This window comes from Chrysemys picta, chromosome 12 (assembly GCF_011386835.1).
Source record: "Chrysemys picta bellii isolate R12L10 chromosome 12, ASM1138683v2, whole genome shotgun sequence".
Lineage (NCBI taxonomy): Eukaryota > Metazoa > Chordata > Testudines > Emydidae > Chrysemys > Chrysemys picta.
This window is the reverse complement of record NC_088802.1, coordinates 4,314,371-4,336,810: the sequence shown is the minus strand read 5'-3', so window position 1 is coordinate 4,336,810 and position 22,440 is coordinate 4,314,371. Positions and strand designations below refer to the sequence as shown.

The 22,440-nt window shown below is 49.8% G+C and overlaps 2 protein-coding genes across 2 annotated transcripts; both read right to left on the bottom strand.

Moving 5' to 3' along the window:
• Positions 1 to 5,192: 5,192 nt before the first annotated feature.
• On the bottom strand, positions 5,193 to 15,216 carry LOC101942300 (killer cell lectin-like receptor subfamily F member 1). Its single transcript, XM_065563871.1, has 5 exons — positions 15,204 to 15,216; positions 11,427 to 11,597; positions 10,409 to 10,563; positions 7,974 to 8,086; positions 5,193 to 5,574 (listed from the first exon to the last, which is right to left on the bottom strand). The coding sequence occupies exons 1-5, from the start codon at positions 15,214 to 15,216 to the stop codon at positions 5,451 to 5,453; spliced, it is 576 nt and encodes a 191-aa protein (XP_065419943.1). The 3' UTR covers positions 5,193 to 5,450.
• On the bottom strand, positions 13,835 to 21,805 carry LOC135974697 (uncharacterized). Its single transcript, XM_065563144.1, has one exon. The coding sequence runs from the start codon at positions 20,592 to 20,594 to the stop codon at positions 15,342 to 15,344; it is 5,253 nt and encodes a 1,750-aa protein (XP_065419216.1). The 5' UTR covers positions 20,595 to 21,805; the 3' UTR covers positions 13,835 to 15,341.
• Positions 21,806 to 22,440: the final 635 nt, after the last annotated feature.

The following is a 22,440-nucleotide window of genomic DNA, read 5'->3' as shown; positions in this document are numbered from 1 at the left end:
TTGGGGAATTTTTTAGTGTTTCACAGGAATACAGTGTGTGCCTCAGTTTCCCCTGTGTGTGTCATGTTTAACAGGGTGGTGGGAGAGGGTGTGTTGTTGCAGAGGACCCTCCAGCCGTGACCTCGCCTAGAAGCCAGGACCCCAGACGGCAGCCTGGAGATGGGGTACCCTAGCGACTGGTGACCTGGAGCACAAGTCCTGTGAGTCCATGACACCCCCCCCCTTTTTTTTTTCTCCCAGTGGCAAAAGGGAAAAGATCAGGGGGAGGGGTGGAAAAAGGAAATAACCCACAAACACCCCCCACCCGAAAAAAGAAAAAAAAGTCAAACTTTCCAAACACACAAAAAAATTGAATAAATGAAACATTTAAAAACTTTAAAAATGAAAAAGGGTCCATAGATTCTAAGGCCAGAATTTCTTGGTCAAGGTCTAGTCGATGTCCAGACTCCAGCGAAAAGAATTTAAAAAACCCCAATAATGATAAGAAATAAGTAAATAAAAAGATGTCAGTGTTCATTCAAAAGCATCTGGTGGTGCGGCTCTGGCCTGCGCTCCGTTTATTGACTCCCCCGATTTAATCTGACCATATAACACAAGCCAGTGAACTCCGCCGAGTTCATGCCTCTTTGAACTACAGCCGGGCTTTCAGAAAAAGATCCAGTCTTGAGGCAAGAATTTGGAAGCTTTCGTCCATTTTTTCACAACCAGCCGTAAGCCCTTATCACGCAAACTGATCCTAGTCCCATTGCATTGTGGGTCATTCTTGCTCAGGATTGTGGGAGAAGTCCAACAGTTCCCCAAGTTGGATGGAAGTGTAGCCATCACCAGGGAGCGTGACTGTCACATTGTTACTTACGCAGACAAAACGGGGGCTGCTGGTACTCGCCCCGGCAGCATCAGGACTTGCAAACTGAGCTGCAGCCCGTCACACCTCCGCTAGCAGCCTCGGTGTCTGGGGGCCTTGCAGGAAACCGTCTTCAGGCAAGAATGTCTCTGCTAGGCGAGCAGCTTTCAGCAGCCCTTCGCACCCACACGTTATCAGCTTTGGCTCATCAGTCCACACCTGTTCTTCCCCTGCTGCATCCCACTTCCTCAGCTGCTGGGATGGGGCTGCAGGCCAGTTTCCTGGAGACGTGTCGTTTAGGGCCACTCGGGACCACTAGGCCATCTAGCCTGACATCCTGACATATCCAGAGACCTGCCGATAGTGGGAGGAGCAGAGAGAGGGCGGCGGCTTCGACAGACGTGACTGAGCATGCTCAGTCATCAGAACATAAGAACGGCCATACTGGGTCAGACCAAAGGTCCATCTAGGCCAGTATCCTGTCTCCGACAGTGGCCAGTGCCAGGTGCTTCAGAGGGAATGAACAGAACTGGTAATTATCCAGTGATCCATCCCCAGTCCGTATGAGCATGCTCAGTACAAACCAAGCAGCAAATCTGGGGATGGGGGCACGTGACCCCGCATCCTCCCCCCTGCCCCTATGCATCACCTCTGGTCATATCTTTTATTGGATCTGTTGGAGAGAGAGAGAGACAAGCCTTCGAGGTCCACAGAGCTCTGCTGCCTGTCTGGGAAAGCTCAGCGTGTCACAGCTCAAAACAAGGTGGAAGAGATGGTGAAGCATAAGGAGTTAACAAGAAACCACTCCAGATAACACAGGCCAGAGACTCTCACGATGTTACCCCTGTACCGAGCCCAGTGACTTGCGTCTCACTAAAAGCCTCTTCCCAAAAGGCATCAAGAGATGGAGCATCCACCACTTCCCTTGGGGGTTTCTTCCAATGATTAATCCCCCTCATTTGTGCCTTGTTCCTAACTGGGAGTTGGCTCGTGTTCTGCCTTCCTTGGCTACATTAAAGCACCTTTCAATACCCCAAAAGAATGAGGAGTATTTGTAGCACCTTAGAGACTAACACATTTATTTGAGCATAAGTTTTTGTGGGCTAAAACCCACTTCATCGGATGCATGCAGTGGAAAATACAGTAGGAAGATATATATACACAGAGAACATGAAACAATGGGTGTTGCCATACCAACTGTAATGCGAGTAATCAATTAAAGTGAGCTATTAGCAGCAGGAGAAATAAAAACAACAAACAAACAAAATAACTTTTGTAGTGATAATCAGGACGGCCCATTTCCAACAGCTGACAAGAAGGTGTGAGTAACAGTAGGGGGAAAAATAAGCATGAGGAAATAGTTTTTAACTTTGTGTAATCCACTCCCAGTCTTTATTCAAGCCTAATTTAATGGTGTCCAGTTTGCAAATTAATTCCAATTCTGCAGTTTCTCGTTGGAGTCTGTTTTTGAAGTTTTTTTTGTTGGAGTATTGCGACTTTGAGGTCTGTAATCGAGTGACCAGGGAGGTTGAAGTGTTCTCCGACTGGTTTTTGAATGTTATAATTCTTGACGTCTGATTTGTGTCCATTTATTCTTTTGTGTAGAGACTGTCCGGTCTGGCCAAAGTACATGGCAGAGGGGCATTGCTGGCACATGATGGCATAGATCACATTGGCAGACGTGCAGGTGAATGAGCCCCTGATGGCGTGGCTGATGTGATTAGGTCCTATGATGGTGTCACTTGAATAGATATGCAGACAGAGTTGGCATCGAGGTTTGCTGGAGGGATTGGTTCCTGGGTTAGTGTTTTTGTTGTGTGGTGTGTGGTTGCAGGTGAGTATTTGGTGCAGGTTGGGGGGCTGTCTGTAAGCAAGGACTGGCCTGTCTCCCAAGGTCTGTGAGAGTGAGGGAACATCCTTCAGGATAGGTTGTAGATCCTTGATGATGCGCTGGAGAGGTTTTAGTTGGGGGCTGAAGGTGACAGCCAGTGGTGGTCTGTTACTTTCTTTGTTGGGCCTGTCCTGTAGTAGGTGACTTCTGGGTACCCTTCTGGCTCTGTCAATCTGTTTCTTCATTTCAGCAGGTGAGTATTGTAGTTGTAAGAATACTTGATAGAGATCTTGTAGGTGTTTGTCTCTGTCTGAGGGATTGGAGCAAATGCGGTTGTATGTTAGAGCTTGGCTGTAGACAATGGATCATGTGGTGTGGTCCGGATGAAAGATGGAGGCACGTAGGTAAGAAATTACCCTGAAATGCAAGGATATGACTGTTGGTGTTGTTCTTAAATCTGTTAAATCGCGCTCTCCATGAACAAAAGAGGAGTCGAACTGGGGAGAGTGACCTGATGCTGGCTTCAGGAGTTCCAGTCATTGCACAGAGTAAAAGGGTTAAATAGATCATAGCTGCTTCTGTTTACACACGACTATGGTTGTGTATTTTATTACAACGCTGACCACGCTCCCTCCATTGGTGCGCGTCCCGGATGAGTGGCTCCAGCCCAGCCCTGGCCTGGCTCAGGCCCTGCGGCGCCGGTCCTGGTCCCGGTCCCAGCCGAGCGGCCCCGACCTGGCTTGGGCCCCACAGCGCTGGTCCCGGCCCAGCGGACCCGACTCTGGCCCCGGCCAAGCATATCCAGGCAGTGCGGTAACAGAGCAGGGAGGGGGTGTTGGAAGAGAGCTGGGGAATTTGGGGGGTTGTGGGGGGAGGGTGGATAGGGGTCGGGGCAGTCAGAGGGCAGGGAACAGGGAGATTGAATGTGGACAGGGGTCCTGGGGGGGCAGTCAGGAAGGAGCAGGGGTTGGATGGGGTGGTGGGGGGCAGTCAGGGGCAGGAGTTCCAGGGATAGTCAGGGGACAGAGAGAAGGGGTGGTTGGATGGGGCAGGGGTCTCGGGGGACCATCAGGAATGAGAGGAGGGGTTGGATGGGGCGACAGGGGGCAGTCAAGGGACAGGGAAGAGGGGTGGATGGGGCAGGAGTCCTGGTGTGTGTGTGTGTCAAGGAATGTGGCGGGTTGGATGGGGCAGGAGCCCCGCGGGGGGGTCATGACCCTCTTGTGGGGTGAGGAGGAGGGAACCTGTTGTTAATATTTTGGCAGCTCATCACTGCCTAGGGGTGACAAGCAGATAAAACAGTGAATGAATCCTGCAATGATTCTCTCCAGCAGATGTAAAGCTGAATTGTGCGGCTCTGAGTTTTGTGCTATCCCAGGGATCGACAACCTTTCAGAAGCCGTGTGCCGACTCTTCATTTATTCACTCTAATTTAAGGTTTTGCGTGCCAGTCATACATTTTAATGTTTTTAGAAGGTCTCTTTCTCTAAGTCTATAATATATAACTAAACTATTGTTGTATGTAAAGTAAACAAGATTTTTAAAATGTTTAAGAAGCTTCACTTAAAATTAAATTAAAATGCAGAGCCTCCCGGACTGGTGGCCAGGACCCGGGCAGTGTGAGTGCCACTGAAAATCAGCTCGTGTGCCGCCTTCGGCACACATGCCATAGGTTGCCTACCCCTGTGCTATACAATGTGATTAGTGAATTTTCTTGTCACATTAGCACACTGCTGGGGGTGGGGAGGAGGGTAAGGGATGGAGAAATGGAACGACATTAACCGAGGTTTGAAATGACGCCGCTATAAATAGTAGACCTTTTTAAAAAATGTTTGGCCTAATTTTTTTTTCCAGTAAAGAACAGCTTCTCAACCAAATCAAACATGTTCCCAGCAAAGTTTTGCTTTGGTCAAAATTTTCTGGCTTTTCCTTGAAACGACAAAAAACAAAAGTTTCCCACAAAAATTGTTTTTCCCTTAAAAAAGTGGAAATCAGACATTTTGGGGGAAACTTTTCCATTTTCTGTTACAAAAAAAGTTCAGATTTTGAAAACTGAAGAGAATCAATGCTGTTTTCTGAAAATGGAAAGCATTTTTACAGAAAAAAATTTCTGTTCCTGAGCAGGGCCTGTCTCTCGCTGTGTGTCTGTGCAGCGCCTGGCACAACGGGGCCCTGATCTCAGCTGGGGCAGGGACTGTCTCTCCCTGTGTGTCTGTGCAGCGCCCGGCACAACGGGACCCTGATCTCAGCTGGGGCAGGGACTGTCTCTCCCTGTGTGTCTGGGCAGCACCTGGCACAACGGGGCCCTGATCTCAGCTGGGGCAGGGACTGTCTCTCCCTGTGTGTCTGTGCAGCGCCCGGCACAACGGGGCCCTGATCTCAGCTGTGGCAGTGACTGTCTCTCGCTGTGTGTCTGGGCAGCGCCTGGCACAACGGGGACCTGATCTCAGCTGGGGCCTCTAGGCATTACAATAATGTCCCAGGAATCTTTTAATACTCTGAAGACAATATTAGAAGCACTGTGAAAAAATGATAGATTTATTTTTTTAAAAAAAATAATCCATGGGCTAGATTCCCAGCTGGTGTGAACTGGCCGTAACTCCATCGGAGTCAATGGGCCCAGACCCCCAATGGGTGTAAATCAGCATTGTGCCATTCACTTTATCAGCATTACTCAGATTTACGCTGCCTGAGGCTTTGTTAGCTGCAATAGAGCTGAGAACACAGGATGTTCTGCATTCTATAGATGCAGCCAGAGGTCGCCAATCCACCCGGTTAAATGCGCACAGCTTCCTTCTGGCAAATCCATTTATAGTGAGTGTTGCAGATTTCAGACTTGATCTGATTCTTCTTTACTGCAGAACAGCTGTTCTCTTCCGCAGGACCCGATACCGTGAATCTGTGAAAGAAGTGAAGGAGACAGTCACTATCAGTGGGTTTAGAGGTGGAGAAGAGCAGCTATTCTCCTTTCTTCCAGGATGCTGGGATTCCAGCATCATCTCTAGTCCTTCCCCATGTTGTGGAGAAAGTCACCCACGCACTGATTTTAGTTCGCAGACTCAAGCCTGAGGCCCGTTTATTGAATACATACCAGCGCGTTGGGGGTAGCAGTCAGAAACCACCCCCCGATTGGGAGTACACTGAGCATTTTTAAAGCCGAAAACCACAAGCATATCACAAATTATACGTCATTTACGAGAATAGGAGAGTTAGGGTCTTTCCGCTTTTCCCGGCACCCCCCTTGCAATTTTCCAAGAATAGGGTGCAGATTGGTTGGAGGGCTTCTTGGTGGTTTCCCGATACGGTCAGAACTTGGCACCATTTGGGGTGTATTCTCGGCAGGGTGCATGTTTCACAATGGGGTGTTATTGTTAATACAATGGGGGGGGCATAGAGCGCCCAATTGAAGAGACCTGATTAGTTACTGTAAAGTTACTTATTGCTTCACACACGCGGTTATTATATTTCACCAGCCGTAAACACACAGGCCATTATTATTGCTGGGGCTTTCCATGTTTCCCTCCTTGGCCTCCCCCCTCCCTCCTCTGGTCATAACCCTTGACCGATATTGGCAGAGAACATGACACTTAGTCTGGTTCAGGCTTGCGGCCTGTAAGGCAAGTCCATGGTGGGGGCAGATGGAGTCGGCCAGGCCTGTTTTCCCACACCCAGGTAGGCTAATACATGAAACAAGCTGGTATGTTTAAGTCCAGAGCTGGTGGAGAGGGGCACATGGTACCGAAACTTGCAGCAAAGTTAGGGTTACCATATTTCAGCAAGCAAAAAAGAGGACGGGAGGAGCCCCGCCCCCCCCAGAACCCCCAACCCTCCCCCCGTTCCTTGTCCCCTGACTGCCCCAACCCTTATCCACACCCCCACCCCCAGACAGACCCCTGGGACTCCCACGCCCCATCCAACCACTCCTCACCTCCTGACAGCCCCCCCCAGAACTCCCAACCCATCTAAACCCCTCTGCTCCCTGTCCCCTGACTGCTCCGATCCCTCTCCCCACTCCTGCCCCCTGACAGCTCCCCCCCAGAACTCCCAACCCCCCACCCCATCCCCCGCTCCTTGTCCCCTGACTGCCCCCTCCTGGGACCCCTGCTCCTAACTGCCCTCCAGAACCCCACCCCTACCTAAGACTCCCTGTGCATTGTCCCCTAACTGCCCCCTCCTAAGACCCCCCCCAACTGCCCCCCAGGACCCTACCCCCTACCTGTACCCTGACTGCCCAAAACTTTCTCCACTCCCCCCAAAAAGCCCCCCCCTGAACTCCCGAACCCCCCCGTTTCTTGACTGCCCCCTCCAGAACCTCCCTGCCCCTTCTCCTGCCCCCTGGCCCCCTTACCCTGCTGCTCAGAACAGGGTGTTGGGCTCTGTGCAGCCGAGCCAGACACGTGGCTGAGCTCCCCAGCACAACAAAACCTGGTCCCTGGCCCTGCACAACAAAACCCGGTCTGGCCCTGCACAGTGCTGCTGGACTGGGCTGCAAGGGAGCTGCTGGCTCAGAATGCAGGGCAGATCCGGCTCCTCTACAGCTGCTCCGGAGTCCAGCCCGGGACTTCCCTGCAGCCCTCCCAGCCGCTCGCTCTGCTCTGCCGGGGGAGGGGGGAAATCCCGGACATTTTGAGTGCTTTACAAATTCCCCCCGGATGCTATTTTTAGCACAAAAAGGAGGACATGTCCGGGTAAATCCGGACGAATGGTAACCCTAAGCAAAGTGATTAATCAGAGGGCTAGCGCCGAGAGGCCAATCTTTAGAATGGATGCAAATGTTCTGCTTTTGAAACTTACATGAAAAGTTGAGTCAATTTAAAATTTCAGTGAAAAAACAGGGAAGTTTTGATGAATTTTGAGCGGCTTTTTGAACTAGATTTTTGACCAACTATGGAGGCATTTGGGACATTCTCTGTTTTGAAACTGAACAGCTTTTGAATTTTGAAATCCCAGATGTTGACAAAAAACAAGAAAAGATTGAAAAAATCGTGTTTCTCCCCATTTTGTAACTAGTTCTGCCCAGGAGTGTGGGGCCATGCAAACAGAGACCCTGATCCCGCAAACATTTATGTACTTGCTTCGATTTCCTCCCATGCATACTGCCATTCACTGCCATGAGACTTAAAATTAACCCCATGTGTGTTTGCAGGATTGAGGCCCTTACACTGTAAGATTTAATGGATGAAATCCTTGCCCCATGGAGGTCAACAGCAGATTTGCCATTGACTTTAATGGGGCCCAGTATTTCACACTATGTATTTATTGCAGACTCATGTCAAATACTCATCAAGAAACACTCACAGCGTTTGATTTAACGGGGAACCATCCACCCAGGTCCACTTCTTCCCTGGGGATGTGATGTTGAGTCCAATCCACACCGGATTTTGATTTCCTGTAAGATTCTGTGTGAACTCCTGTGACATGGACACGGTGTCAGAGAGAACAGAACATGGTAGAATTCTCTGGCTGCTTTACTCACAATGCAAATGAGACCTGATCTCTAGTTTGGGTTTTGATCATTAATATTGGTGACAAGTCAGAACCAGATGAAATTCCAATTGAAAGTAAACATAACAAATAATTTACATTACTAATTAATAACTGAGTCAGTCCTGTTCCCCTCCACCAAGATTTTGATGAATTTTATTTAAAATTTTCAATGAACTTCAGTGAATTTTTGAATGAAAATTTTTTACATTTTTTTTGGTGCTGTTTTTTATTTTTAACACAGCTCTAATAAATAATTAGTAACATTTCAGCTCTGGGCAAACTCTCCGCTGTTATCCAGCTGCTGCACCTCTTTCCACATAGGGCATGATTCTGTACGGAGTGAACAAACCCTGTGCAACGTTGCTATACAGCTGTTACCCAGCTGCCCCACCCCAGAGGTAGCCGCATCCCAGTGATAGCTGAACAATCCCTGTCTCTAGTTTGTACTTCATCATTTTAAGATCATAAAATGCTTTGGGATCTACTATTAATGTATTTATTTCAATATACTTAGGCTTGGAAAGATTAGATTTTTATCGGTAAATGTCGACTTCACCGTACACACATAACCGGGTGAAAAAATATTTCCACTGACAATAATCGAAATTTACCGATAGGCAAAGTCAGAAAAATGCTGCTTGAGAACTTGGAGTTTGATTTAAGGATTCTTAATGTGTATATTTTGATAGTTATAAAGCTTTAACTTTTTGAATCTCAGCTTCTACTGGTAATAAATAATTATGGTCGGACCTCACCCCATGATTTCCCACAACTATGAAAATTTAAATACATAAAAATTGATAACAAATGCTTAAAACTCATAATTTTGCACAACTGAACATTTTAATAGATAATTTTTAAAAATGCTTTAGAGTAAACAGATAATGTCTGTCAAAATTATTTAAAAATATATAAGCCTAAATCTATATTTTTATGGAGTTTTGTCTATTATCTAGGTTTTTGTATTCGGTCTCTGTGATATCACTACACCTAATGTTAATCCAGCTAGAGTTCATGATAATGGCCTCAGAAAATAAAGATAATATTAACAGTAAAGCCAGCAGAAAAATTTCAGTCAAAACTTATTTTTTTTCAGAGGGATTTTCCTCCTCCTTGTTTAGAACATAAGAACAGCCATACTGGGTCAGACCAAGGGTCCATCTAGCCCAGTATCCCGTCTTCCAACACTGGCCAGTGCCCAATGCTTCTGGTGTTTGGAAGTTAAGGGATGCCCACAGCATGCGGTTGCATCCCTGACCATCTTGACTAATAGCCATTGCTGGACCTATCCTCCATGAATTTACCTAATTCTTTTTTGAACCCAGTTATACGTTTCACCTTCACAACATCCTCTGGCAAAGAGTTCCACAGGTTGACTGTGCGTTGTGTGAAGAAATACTCCCTTTTGTTTGTTGTAAACCTGCTGCCTATTCATTTCATTGGGTGACCCCTAGTTCTTGTGTTAGGAGAAGGAGTAAATAACACTTCTCTATTCGCTTTCTCTGCATGATTTTATAGACCTCTATCATATCCATCCTTAGTTGTCTCTTTTCTAAACTGAACAATCTCAGTCTTTTTAATCTATCCTTTTATGGAAGCTGTTCCATACCCCTAATCGTTTTCATTGACCATCTCTGAACCATTTCCAATTTTAATATATCTTTTTTGAGATGAGGCAACCAGAACTGCAGGCAGTATTTAAGATGTGGGCGTACCATGGATTTACATAGTGGCATTATAATATTTTCTGTTTTATTATCTAACACTTTCCTAATGGTTCCTATCATGCTATTAACTTTTTGACTGCCGCTGCTCATTGAGTGGATGTTTTCAGAGGAATACCCACAATGACTCCAAGATCTCTCTCTTGAATGGAAACAGATAATTTAGAACAAAATATTTCCTTTTGCCTCTCTAACTATCCCAAAGTCGAGGACATTTTGAAAAGTTCCCTTTTTTTCTGCTGAGAATATGGAATAAGTGGAAAAATATCATTATTCATCCCATCCGATTCAGTGGTCAAAAAAAGGGGGGAGAGAAAAGTTTGAAGTTTTAAAAAGAAGTTTGGTTTCTGAAAATCAAAACGGACATCTCATTTCACTTTCAAATTTTCCAGTGAAAAATAGAAAAATTGTGAATGAAAATGTTGCTTTCAAAAGTTTGTTGATAGAAAAAGAAAAGAGGGCTTCTTGACCTGCCCTCATTAACAAGGACACAACTATGGTGAAGTTTAGCACGTTCTTTACCAGCTCCTCCCGGTCCTGGATCACTAGCAGGTGAGATCTCCTCCGTGAGCAGTCATCCCGGCCCCTGCTCCAGTATTGGTCCTCTTCAGAAAGCCAGTAGCACTTGTCCCTGTGCAGCACCCAGTGCCTGGGGCAGAGTTTGCACCCGGAGCCCTCTGGACGGGGAAATGGAACAAAGACATCGTTAAGGGGCTGATTGTTCTGAACAGGACTGACCCCCACTACAGAGATACCAGAGACTTCACACTCGGTCAGTGAGATGAAGGGCAGTGCATTGGCCTCGGGTGGGCAGGACTGGAATACAAAAGGGTGCTCTGCCTCGATGACACTGATACCCCAGTATGCCGCTAGGGGGCACTGTGCTGCTGGGAGTGGGTAGGGGGCTCCATAGGGGGTCTCGTCCCTACAGTTAATGCTGGCCCTGATGCCCCAGCATGGCACTAGGGGGTGCTGTGCTGCAAGGAACAGTGGGGGGGGGCTCAGTAGGGGGCTCTCTTTCCCCTGGCAGTCAGGACTGACCCCAATGCCCCAGCATGGCACTAGAGGGCCCAGTGCTGCTGGATGTTTCATCTCTCTCAGGATGTAAAACCAAGGTCCTAACCCCTCCTAGTAACGAGAGATCCCCTAGCAGTTTCCCCGTGAGCTGGAAATGGTAACCCCGATCTCCTGGCTAAATCCAACCTCAGGTGATTCCATTTTGCCTCCAAAAATCCCCCCGGGAAGCTTCAATTGGGTGATGAATCCTTCACATCCTGGCCTAAACCTGTGCACTGTTGAGCAGATGCTGCTACCCACCCCAGAGCTGGCTGCATTTCAGTGCTGGGTGGCTTGATCCCCACAGGCAGTTTGGCAGGTACTTCGGCCTGAGTAGGAGATTATTATACTGTGTCACGATGACGCTAGTTCAGCTTAGACCTTCCCGGGCTGGTCACTAGATGCTGCTGCTGCAAAACCACGGCTGTTTCTCGACATCCGCAAACGTGCACAGCAGCTCAGAGGCAGGGGGAGCTGAGGTTACCTGCTGAGCTGCTCTGCGGCAGCTCACACAGACTCTGTCTCAGGTGAGAGCGGAAATCCTGCAGGCTGCAGCAGCCTTCAGCTCCGTTTCCTGAGCTCTGGGCATCACCAACATCCTCTGGGCCACGCGAGGCCGGCGTGGTCTGATGTTCCTGGCAGCAGCCCTGGAAACCTTCCAAAGAGTATCTGCGTTAATGGGAGTTAGTCACCAATCTGGCAGTGTCTGAGGGGGACACAGCATGGGACGACACAGTTCAGATGCAGGGGACTCTTTGAGCAGGGGGTTGGACTAGATGACCTCCTGAGGTCTCTTCCAACCCTGATATTCTCTGATTCCATGACTCAAGGGCAGATGGGGATGCGGAGGGATCTGGATTCCCCAACACATTGCACAAGTTGCAAGCCAACGGGGTTTCACGGTGAGGAATTGTCACGTCCCTGTAGAAAATTCCATGTTCAATCTTTTCTGTTGCAGGCAAATTCTGCACCCACGTCCCCGTCCTGTTCCCATTCCTGCCACTAACAAAACGTGCCACCAGCTCTAGTGGAAGGATCGTCACTGCTCAGGCAAACCTGCCCCGATAGCCAGGAATCGTTCACGCTGTAGCAGCCCATCTCCCGCAAGAGGGTTGTTCTCAAGAGCAGGGAAATTTGCACCTCTGTGCTAGACAAGCCCTTAGTTAACTTGGGCTCCCCTGCTGCCGGGATGTGGAATAGCAAAGCAACAGCTGGGCAAAAATTTTGAAGTTGTTTCCATTTTTGCAGGGTACAAAATGGACCCAATTTTCAAGTTTTTATTAAATGTTTCTTCCTTGTAGTTTCTTGGGGTTTTGAGGGGCAAAGGTCTTCCTTTGTTTTCGCTGGGGTTTCCTGTATTTTGGGATTTGTTGTTACTCGTTTTTTCCGTTTGGTTCATTTTTTTCCCCTTTGTTTTTGGATATTTTGAGGGAGATTTGGAGAGGGTCAAGGATTTTTGTTTTACTTCATTTTTTGAGAGAGGGTTGATTTGTGTTTTGTGTTATATAGGGTGGAGGGGTCCAGTTGCTTGGAGGGTTGGTTTTTTTTCATGCTATTGATTTGAAAGTGTTTTTAAAGGGCTTTTGTGGTTTTATTTTAATTTGCCATTTTTTATTTTGGTGCTTTTGTTTTTCTTTTTCCCTGTGTATTTTATTCCCCATTTTTCCTTTTTTGCACGTCATTTCCAAAAAGAAACAGGGATTTTAAAAAACGGGAGGTATTGAGAAATTATATTAAAAAGGAAAATAAGGAAAAAGCGATAAACGATCAAAGAAAAATTTCCAAAAATATTTTGCTAAAAAGTTTTGCCAACATTTTCAATTTAGAAAACAGGCCATTTTTCTCTTAAAATACTTTTTGCCTGGAAACATGTAAACCAGAGAGCACCAACGACAATCCTGCTGGGTGCTGCATTAACCGACTGAGAAGTGAAGTATGTGGAACGTGCCCCTGTCAGAGTGAAAAATCTCACTGGAGCTGGTGGCTGGATCCGGTGTATGGGACACTTCCCCAGGCCGTGACGGGGGCGTGGGACCAGTGACTACAGGGAACACTGGGGGAGAACAGATCACACAGGGCCCGATCCTGCGTTCCTTCGGCAGCACTCAGGGCAGCAAGACGCGGGAAACACTGGATCTGTCAGTAATCTCTAGGCCCAGAGACCGGGACGCAGGGAGTCTGGTCCCAGGCACTTACCCACACGGCTCAGCACGATCACAGCCAAGGCCAGAGAGATGCACCCGGCGCCCAGTGCCACTAAGCAGTGTCTGTGCCTGCAGGGAGCTGGAACAGGGAGAGTTGGGGACGCAGGGTCAGCAGCTGCGGGGGAAGGATCAGGGGTTATTTCACCGCTGGCATTAGAGGCAGATCCTCAGCTGCTGTCAACCGACCATGCTCCACAGATACACGTTTTCTAGCCTTAAACGCTCCTGGCCAGATCCCAGTAGCTGTCAACCAGCCGTAGCCCCACTGCAGTCCATGGGGCCAGATCCCAGCTGTGAGAAATACTCCAAGTGCATTGACTTCAAGAGAATTTAGCCTGATTGACACCACTGGCAGATCTGTCTCTTTTAAATTGCAGGGGGGAAACAAATTCCATTCTTACAACAGTAGTGGTGAGAGACCCCAGCTGAGATCAGGGCCCCGTTGTGCTGGGCGCTGCACAGACACACAGGGAGAGACAGTCCCTGCCCCAGCTGAGATCAGGCCCTGTTGTGCCGGGCGCTGCACAGACACACAGGGAGAGACAGTCCCTGCCCCAGCTGAGATCAGGGCCCCGTTGTGCCGGGCGCTGCACAGACACACAGGGAGAGACAGTCCCTGCCCCAGCTGAGATCAGGGCCCCGTTGTGCCGGGCGCTGCACAGATGTAAGCGGGGGAATGGTCCCGCTATTGTGGGGAAATTTCCTGACTTCTGCACTACCCCGGTGAGGTGGGCAAGCGAAAGGATTTGAGTCCCCGCTCCCACTTCCTTTACCCAGAGGCCTCCCTGCCCTTGAGGGCTTCCCTTCCACTCTCCTGTCTGGCTGAGTCCTCGTAACCCCAACAAGGCTGGGCCCAGGATTCCTGGGGGGCTTGACCCCCAACCCTGCTGTGGTCACCTAGGACAGGGGCTAGGGTGTCCCCACTCCGGGGTACTTTCTTTACACTGGGCACCTTCCTGACCCACTGATTATTTCATACAATTTAAAGCAAATACAAGTTGTTTAATTAACAATTAATCTAAAGAAAAGAACAAGGAAAAATGGGAAAGGTTAAAGGAAAACACATCACCCCGCTCTGTGGCAGGGAACATCACAACCAGTGTCTCTGGAATGTCAGGGCAGGTCACAGTCTGCTTCTTGTAGGTCCCAGGCCTCCTTCTCAGGCCCTGGCCGTGCTGCAGAGACACTGCGGGTTGGACACTTGCAATGGTGGTGGCCACACACCTCCGGGCTTTGAGTGGTGGGACCCTTCTTCCCAGCGTCAGCCCCCCGTAGGGTTAAGGTCCCCCTCCCGGTCTGGCCTGCAAGGGCCCTTGTCTGGGGGTGTCTTTCTGTGCTGGGCCCTTTGCCCAGGTTCCCCCTTGGCTGGCCCCACTTGCTCACCACACCTGGCTCTGTGGCTGCACCTCTGCTCCCAGCACAGGATCTGCTCTCCCTGGGCTGTGTCTCTGGCTCTGTGGCTGCACCTCTGCTCCCAGCACAGGATCTGCTCTCCCCGGGCTGCGTCTCTGGCTCTGCGGCTGCAGCTCTGCTCCCAGCACAGGATCTGCCCTCCCCGGGCTGCGTCTCTGGCTCTGTGGCTGCACCTCTGCTCCCAGCACAGGATCTGCTCTCCCTGGGCTGCGTCTCTGGCTCTGCGGCTGCAGCTCTGCTCCCAGCACAGGATTTGCTCTCCCTGGGCTGCGTCTCTGGCTCTGGATCTGGCACGGTTCTGCTCTCCAGCTCAGCTTGGGCCCCTGCTCTCTCCTTAGCTCAGCCCCACTCAGTCTGACTCAGGCCATTCCAGTTCACACGGAGGACGGGACCCCCTCTGGCCTCCTGACTCCCTGATTAGCCTGCCCGCCCTGTCAATCAGGCTGATCTGGAGCATTGGCCTCTCCCCATGGTTCCTGGGGACTGTCAGTCTCAGGCTCCTGATTTGCCCTCGACCCTTCCCCTTTTAGTGCTGGGAGCTAGCCAACCAAAACACCCCCACTGAATGTTAGTAAGGGGGCAACAGTCCCCTTACATTCCCCCTTGCTAAAATACTGCCACATCCACAATATTTACACCGGTACATCCGGGCCCCATGGTAACAACATAACCCCTGTCATTGTATATCAACAACCCATTAACAATTATCAAAAGAACATTTAACATATTTAACATTCCACATCTACTTCTTAATACCACACATAACAATATTCATTAAAACACTACATAGAACCAATAACATAATTATCTCTAAGCCTAACAGGAAGTACACCCTTATTAGCCCTCTGGGACCTTCTTAAGACTGGTGGTTCGTTACCCATATTTTCTATTTCCCTATCCTCGGGTAATACTGGGTCAGTTTGAAGGATCTGGCCATTCTTGTTAGGGTTTGGGTTTGCCCCACTCGGTCCCTCTCTATATTCGGTTTGTGGGACTAGAACCATTTCCCAATTGGTTTCAGCCTCCTCGGGGTGTACTGATCTACGCCTCCTATGGTCCCTGTCTGGACTAAGGGTGCAATGTTTCAACTGGTCCCTATGTACTACTCTCTCAGGACCTCCTCGTTCAGGCCGGATGGTGTAAACTGGTAGCTCAGGATTGTTGTGAGCGACTACAATGTGGGGATTTGACTCCCATTTGTCCTGTATTTTATTACGCCCCCGGTGTCTATGGTTACGAACTAGTACACGGTCACCAGGCCTGATGAGAGCCCCACTGGACTTGCGATCATAAGTCCTTTTCCTACTCCGGGCTGTGTCTTTAGTTGTATTGAGAGCAACGTCACAGGCTATCTTCAGCCTGTCATGGTGACCTTTGACCCAGTCATCCAAATTGGTCACCTCATCCTCCTCAGGGCCCTCTCTGTCCAGAATATCCAATGGCAACCTGGGATCCCTCCCAAACATGAGATAAAAAGGAGCGTAACCTGTCGACGAATGGACATGGCTGTTATAGGCCAACACCAGCTCAGGAAGATGTTCCTGCCAGGCTCGCTTCTTTTCTGGCGGGAGCGTTCTTAGCATGTCATGCATTGTCCGGTTAAATCTCTCGCACTGAGCATTTCCTTGCGGGTGATAGGGTGTTGTTCGGCTTTTGGCTATGCCATACAATTTACACAATTCAGATATCACCTCTGATTCAAAATTCCTCCCCTGATCCGAGTGTAACCGTGCCGGACAACCATAGTACACAAACCAGTGTTTTATGAGGGCTTCAGCCGTTGTCGGCGCTGTCTGGTTTCTAGTTGGAACTGCAACAGTGAATCGGGTTAACATGTCCGTGAGAACCAGTATGTTCTCATACCCCTCTGAAGATCTCTCTAGCCGTGTGTAATCCATCGCTAGGACCTCCATTGGGGCAGTCACATTAGTACAGGTCAAAGGGGCTCGGTTGGGAGGAAACACATCCTTGGCTAAGGCACACCGTTTGCACTGACGGATCCACACTTGCACGTCGCTACCCATCGTGGGCCAGTAATAGTTTCTCCTCATTACCTCCAGAGTGCTCCTGTCTCCAAAATGCCCCCCATGATCATGCCTGGCTTCATAAACTTGACGGCGGAGTGACACAGGCACCACTAACTGCCACACTTCTTCACCATCTCGGGGATGATATGTTACCCGGAACAGCACTCCACGATGTAATCTAAGTCCTTCCCACTGTCTGGCTAGCTTCTTAGACTGGGGGTATCTGGCCCCAAATCTCCGGTCTGGCCTCGTTTGGCTCATGACTGCCACTAAGACAGGTCCAACATCACCTTCTCGTTGCAGAGTTTGAATCTCCTCCCATGAGTACCCCGAGATTATTGCGCTCTCCCCTCTTACCAGGTTTTGTACTGCATCCTTTACCGTCACTTCGTCCTCGGGCTTTGGATTCTCTAGCCACAAACACGTACGCACGACATCTGCAGGAATGACTAGGAAGTCTTTCTCCAGATCCTCGCCCTCTTCTGACTCCTCCTCCAGAGGCAATCTAGACAGGGTGTCAGCATTGATGTTCTGCCTTCCAGGTTTATACTGTACTTCAAAAGTGAACTCAGCGAGTTGGGCCACCCAGCGGTGTTCAATTGCACCTAAGTTAGCCGTTGCCAGGTATCGGAGTGGATTGTGGTCTGAGATTACCGTGAATTTAGAGTACACTAAATAATCCTTAAATTTTTCAGTGATAGCCCACTTCAAGGCCAACAGTTCTAGTTTAAAAGCACTGTAGTTTTTGTCATTTCTTTCTGACCTCCTCAGCCCTCGGCTCGCATATGCGATCACACGCTCGGCCCCCTCTTGCTTCTGGCTGAGCACCGCACCTAGGCCGTGCAGGCTCCCGTCTGTTGTCACTATAAATGGCAGGCTAAAGTCAGGATATGCAAGCACAGGTGGTGACATCAGCCGATGTCTTAATTTGTCAAAAGCTGTCTGACAGGCATCATCCCACACAAAACATTGGTCCCTTCCCTTCCTTTGGGCAGGCTGGCCCACTAGTCCATATAGTGGTGCAGCAATGTGTGCAAACTTTGGAACAAATCGTCTGTAATAGCTCATGAAACCTAGAGCCTGCCGCACTTGCTTGGCATTCTTGGGGACCGGCCAATTTTCCAGCGCCCTGGTCTTCTCTTCATCTACCTGGATTCCATCCTTTGAAATCACATGGCCCAAGAATTTGACTTTTTCACGTAGGAGGCAGCACTTACTTGGCTTCAGCTTCAATCCATGTTCCTTCAATCGTGTGAAAACCAAGTCCAATTTTTCCATATGACTCTCAAAATCCTTGGAAAACACAATAACATCGTCCAGGTATATCAGCAAAGTGTCTAAGATATAGTCTCCTAACACCCCCTCCATTAGTCTCTGGAACGTAGCAGGTGCATTACACAAGCCGAATGGCATACGTGTCCATTCAAACAGCCCAAACGGAGTCGTCACTGCTGTCTTTTCCCGGTCTTGTTCTTCCACTGCAACCTGGAAATAACCAGAAGTTAAATCGAGGGTTGAAAACACTCTTGCACTTCCTAATGCATCCAGTGACTCTTCCACCCGGGGTAGCGGGTAGGCATCCTTGTGCGTTACCTCATTCAGTTTCCTGTAGTCACAGCAAAATCGCACCCCACCATTTTTTTTTATTACAATCACTGCGGGTGATGCCCACGGACTGTGGCTTTCTTTAAGGACACCTTGAGTCACTAGGTCCAGAATGTGTTTTTTTACCTTCTGGAACACTCGTGGTGAGATCCGCCGGTGTCTCTGTTTTATCGGGACAGCATCTCCAGTGGCTATTTGGTGTGTCACTGTGGTGGTGTAACCAAAGTCCCGCTCATCCCTGGAAAAGACCTCTTGATGTTTCTCCAGTAGCGCCCGCAAACGGCCAACCTGTGTAGGGGTTAGCTGTTGGAGGTCCACTTGGACTGGAATGGGTAGCTCTCCATCAGGTGCCACTTGCGATGTGGTAACCTGTGTGCCTTTTTTTACTTCTGTCACCCGCAGCTCATCCCCATTTTCTTCCAAGGCCACCCCCAATGGGGGCACCACTCCTTCAGGACGGTGTACCTCTGCCACTCTGGTTCGGGGGTACAATTTTATGGCCTTCTTACTTGAGTTTAACAGCCTGACTGGCACTTTTCCTTTGCTGGCATTAGCAAGTACATTTGCAACCAGGAGCCCATTAGGGAGACTGGCCCCAGGTGTTGGCTCGACAAGCACTCTGTATCCGTCAAAGTCGCTTGGCACCCGGCAGCGCCCATCAATAATCTTCTCACTCCAGGGAGGTATAACCACCTTCTGTCTCCCTGCCACCTTAACATAGCCAATTTGTCCCGTTGGACCCGGGAAACGTCCATGTCTCTCCACTTGGGCTAGTACCCGCTTCAGTGTAGCATCCTTCCTAGGCTGCCCGTGACGGTTCATCTCCAGGGTTCCTTCTCCTACCAACAGTAATTCTTTCAGCTCTCTTATAATATTCATCCCGAGAATTCCCGGTACTCTGTTCTCCATTAAAGTCTTTCCTGAAGCTGTGTCCTTTAGGATAAAAATGCATTTCCCAGGGATTGTTCGACCCATGTACCCTACATCAGCTTCAAGACACCCCACCACAGGGATGGCAAGTCCATTAGCTGCCGTTAGCTGTACAAATCGGGTATTATGCATGGTCAGATCTCTCTCTTTTAAGTAGTTTCGGAAATATGATTCAGAAATAGTGGTGACTTCTGAGCCAGTGTCTATCAAACAGCGGGTTCTCACCCCTGCTATGGTTATATCCACTGTCAAGCAGTCCCCGAAAGCTCGGCCACAGAAGTCGTTGAATACACTAACATCATCAGGGTCCTTTTCCTTGCTGCTGACACACTGCCCTTTTCCTAGGGACAGCCGTAGAAACCCTTCAGTCCCCACTTGGCCTTCTGATGGTTGGCTGCTTGCTCCCGGTGCCTTTTGAATTTCAGGCGCCTGGGACTCCAGTCTCCTTCTCAGTGTACAATATCGGCTAGTATGTCCTGGCCTTTCGCAAGTATAACAAATGTATCTTCCCAGCTCGTCCTTCAGTGGAGATCTTCGGGATCCTGGGGCCCTTGGATATCTTGGCATATTAGTGGGAGGTTTTCCTTTCATCACCTCAGTCATCACTTTCAGCATCTCCCCCTGCTGGACCGCCAGTTTTTGGACAGCTTCACTCAAGCTTTCCAATGTTAGCTGTGTTTGGGGCGGGGCCTTTTCCCCAGCAGCTGCATTCACAAGGCCGCCACTTCGTGTACGGGGGTTAGTCTTTGCTGTCTCTGCCACAGGAACTTCCTCTTCTTCTGACCACATAATAGCAGCCTGCATGAGTTCATGGAACTTCTTACTGGGCTCTTCCTTAAACCTCCTTTTCATTTCACGGCGGAGGGAATCATCCTGGAGCCCCAGCACTAACTGCTCTTTCAGAACCGTATCTGGGTCTGGAACTCGCTGAGGGTCTCGCCGCTCCACTCTGCTCATTTTCTCCTGGAGGTCATATGCATATGCCCGGATAGTTTCACCGGGCTCCTGCTTTCTCTCAAAGAACTCCTTTAGTCGGGTTCCAATAGGTACCTTGTCCCCATACACATCTAGGAGGAGTTCAAATATCTTTTCCACATTTTTTTTGTCTGCCACTGCCATGAACTTTACTGTGGCCTTGGCCTGGCCCTTGAGGTGCTCCTCTATGAAGTCCACATGATCTTCTTCAGGTACTCTTAGCACACGCAGAGCCGCCTTCACAGACTTGACCCACTCCTCTACTGTAATGTCTCCTGGTCTAGTCGGGAAGCCACCAAACTCCGTGACCTTCCGCTCCCGTGGGACATAAATAGTAGGGGGTTTCTTAGCTTCTGCTGTCTGTTGCTCTATTACTGCCTTGGCCAGCGATAAGGCTTCTCTCTGTTCAGTTCTAGCTTGCTGTAATGCCTCCGCTTGGTCTGATAATCTGCGCTGAAGTTCAGCAAACTGGGTTCGTAGTTCTTCAATTCCAGCCATGGTAGGGTGCTCAACTAGGCCCGGACCATGCTACTAGAACTTAACCAGAAAACCAATGGGATGGACCCTGTGGATAGGATCCTGTTCGTGACGCCAATTATGTAAGCGGGGGAATGGTCCCGCTATTGTGGGGAAATTTCCTGACTTCTGCACTACCCCGGTGAGGTGGGCAAGCGAAAGGATTTGAGTCCCCGCTCCCACTTCCTTTACCCAGAGGCCTCCCTGCCCTTGAGGGCTCCCCTTCCACTCTCCTGTCTGGCTGAGTCCTCGTAACCCCAACAAGGCTGGGCCCAGGATTCCTGGGGGGCTTGACCCCCAACCCTGCTGTGGTCACCTAGGACAGGGGCTAGGGTGTCCCCACTCCGGGGTACTTTCTTTACACTGGGCACCTCCCTGACCCACTGATTATTCCATACAATTTAAAGCAAATACAAGTTGTTTAATTAACAATTAATCTAAAGAAAAGAACAAGGAAAAATGGGAAAGGTTAAAGGAAAACACATCACCCTGCTCTGTGGCAGGGAACATCACAACCAGTGTCTCTGGAATGTCAGGGCAGGTCACAGTCTGCTTCTTGTAGGTCCCAGGCCTCCTTCTCAGGCCCTGGCCGTGCTGCAGAGACGCTGCGGGTTGGACACTTGCAATGGTGGTGGCCACACACCTCCGGGCTTTGAGTGGTGGGACCCTTCTTCCCAGCGTCAGCCCCCCGTAGGGTTAAGGTCCCCCTCCCGGTCTGGCCTGCAAGGGCCCTTGTCTGGGGGTGTCTTTCTGTGCTGGGCCCTTTGCCCAGGTTCCCCCTTGGCTGGCCCCACTTGCTCACCACACCTGGCTCTGCGGCTGCAGCTCTGCTCCCAGCACAGGATCTGCTCTCCCTGGGCTGCGTCTCTGGCTCTGCGGCTGCAGCTCTGCTCCCAGCACAGGATCTGCTCTCCCTGGGCTGCGTCTCTGGCTCTGGATCTGGCACGGTTCTGCTCTCCAGCTCAGCTTGGGCCCCTGCTCTCTCCTTAGCTCAGCCCCACTCAGTCTGACTCAGGCCATTCCAGTTCACACGGAGGACGGGACCCCCTCTGGCCTCCTGACTCCCTGATTAGCCTGCCCGCCCTGTCAATCAGGCTCATCTGGAGCATTGGCCTCTCCCCATGGTTCCTGGGGACTGTCAGTCTCAGGCTCCTGATTTGCCCTCGACCCTTCCCCTTTTAGTGCTGGGAGCTAGCAACCCAAACACCCCCACTGAATGTTAGTAAGGGGGCAACAGTCCCCTTACACAGACACACAGGGAGAGACAGTCCCTGCCCCAGCTGAGATCAGGGCCTCGTTGGGCCGGGTGCTGCATAGACACACAGGGAGAGACAGTCCCTGCCCCTGGCCGCGCACAAACTGGCTAGATGAAGGAAGGATCTTTACTCTCATTTTACAGATTGGGAGCTGCAGCCCTGAGAAATGAAGAGACTTGGCCCAAGTCACCCGGGCTGTGTGGCTCAGCCAGGAAGGGACCCGTAAGTCCCGGCCTTGTGCTCTAACCACTAGTCAGCCCTTCCACACACACAGCTGCTCATCAGTCATGAGCTCAGGCTAGTTCTGCAGTCCCCACCAATAAACAGCCCCCGAAGTCTCACACCTCTGCCTGGTCCCTGCACCCGTAGGGGCTGATCCCGCAGCCCTGACTCCTGGGAGTGATCCCGCTAATTTCAATAGTGAGAGTTGGTGGGAGAAGTGGGATCTAGGGGGTAGAATTGGGGGAGCTGGGTTTTATCCCACCTGTGGGGGAAGAGTGGGGTGCAGTGGGTTAGAGCAGGGAGGGCTGGGAGTCAGGTGCTCAGAGGGGAGCTGGGATCAGTAGGATCAA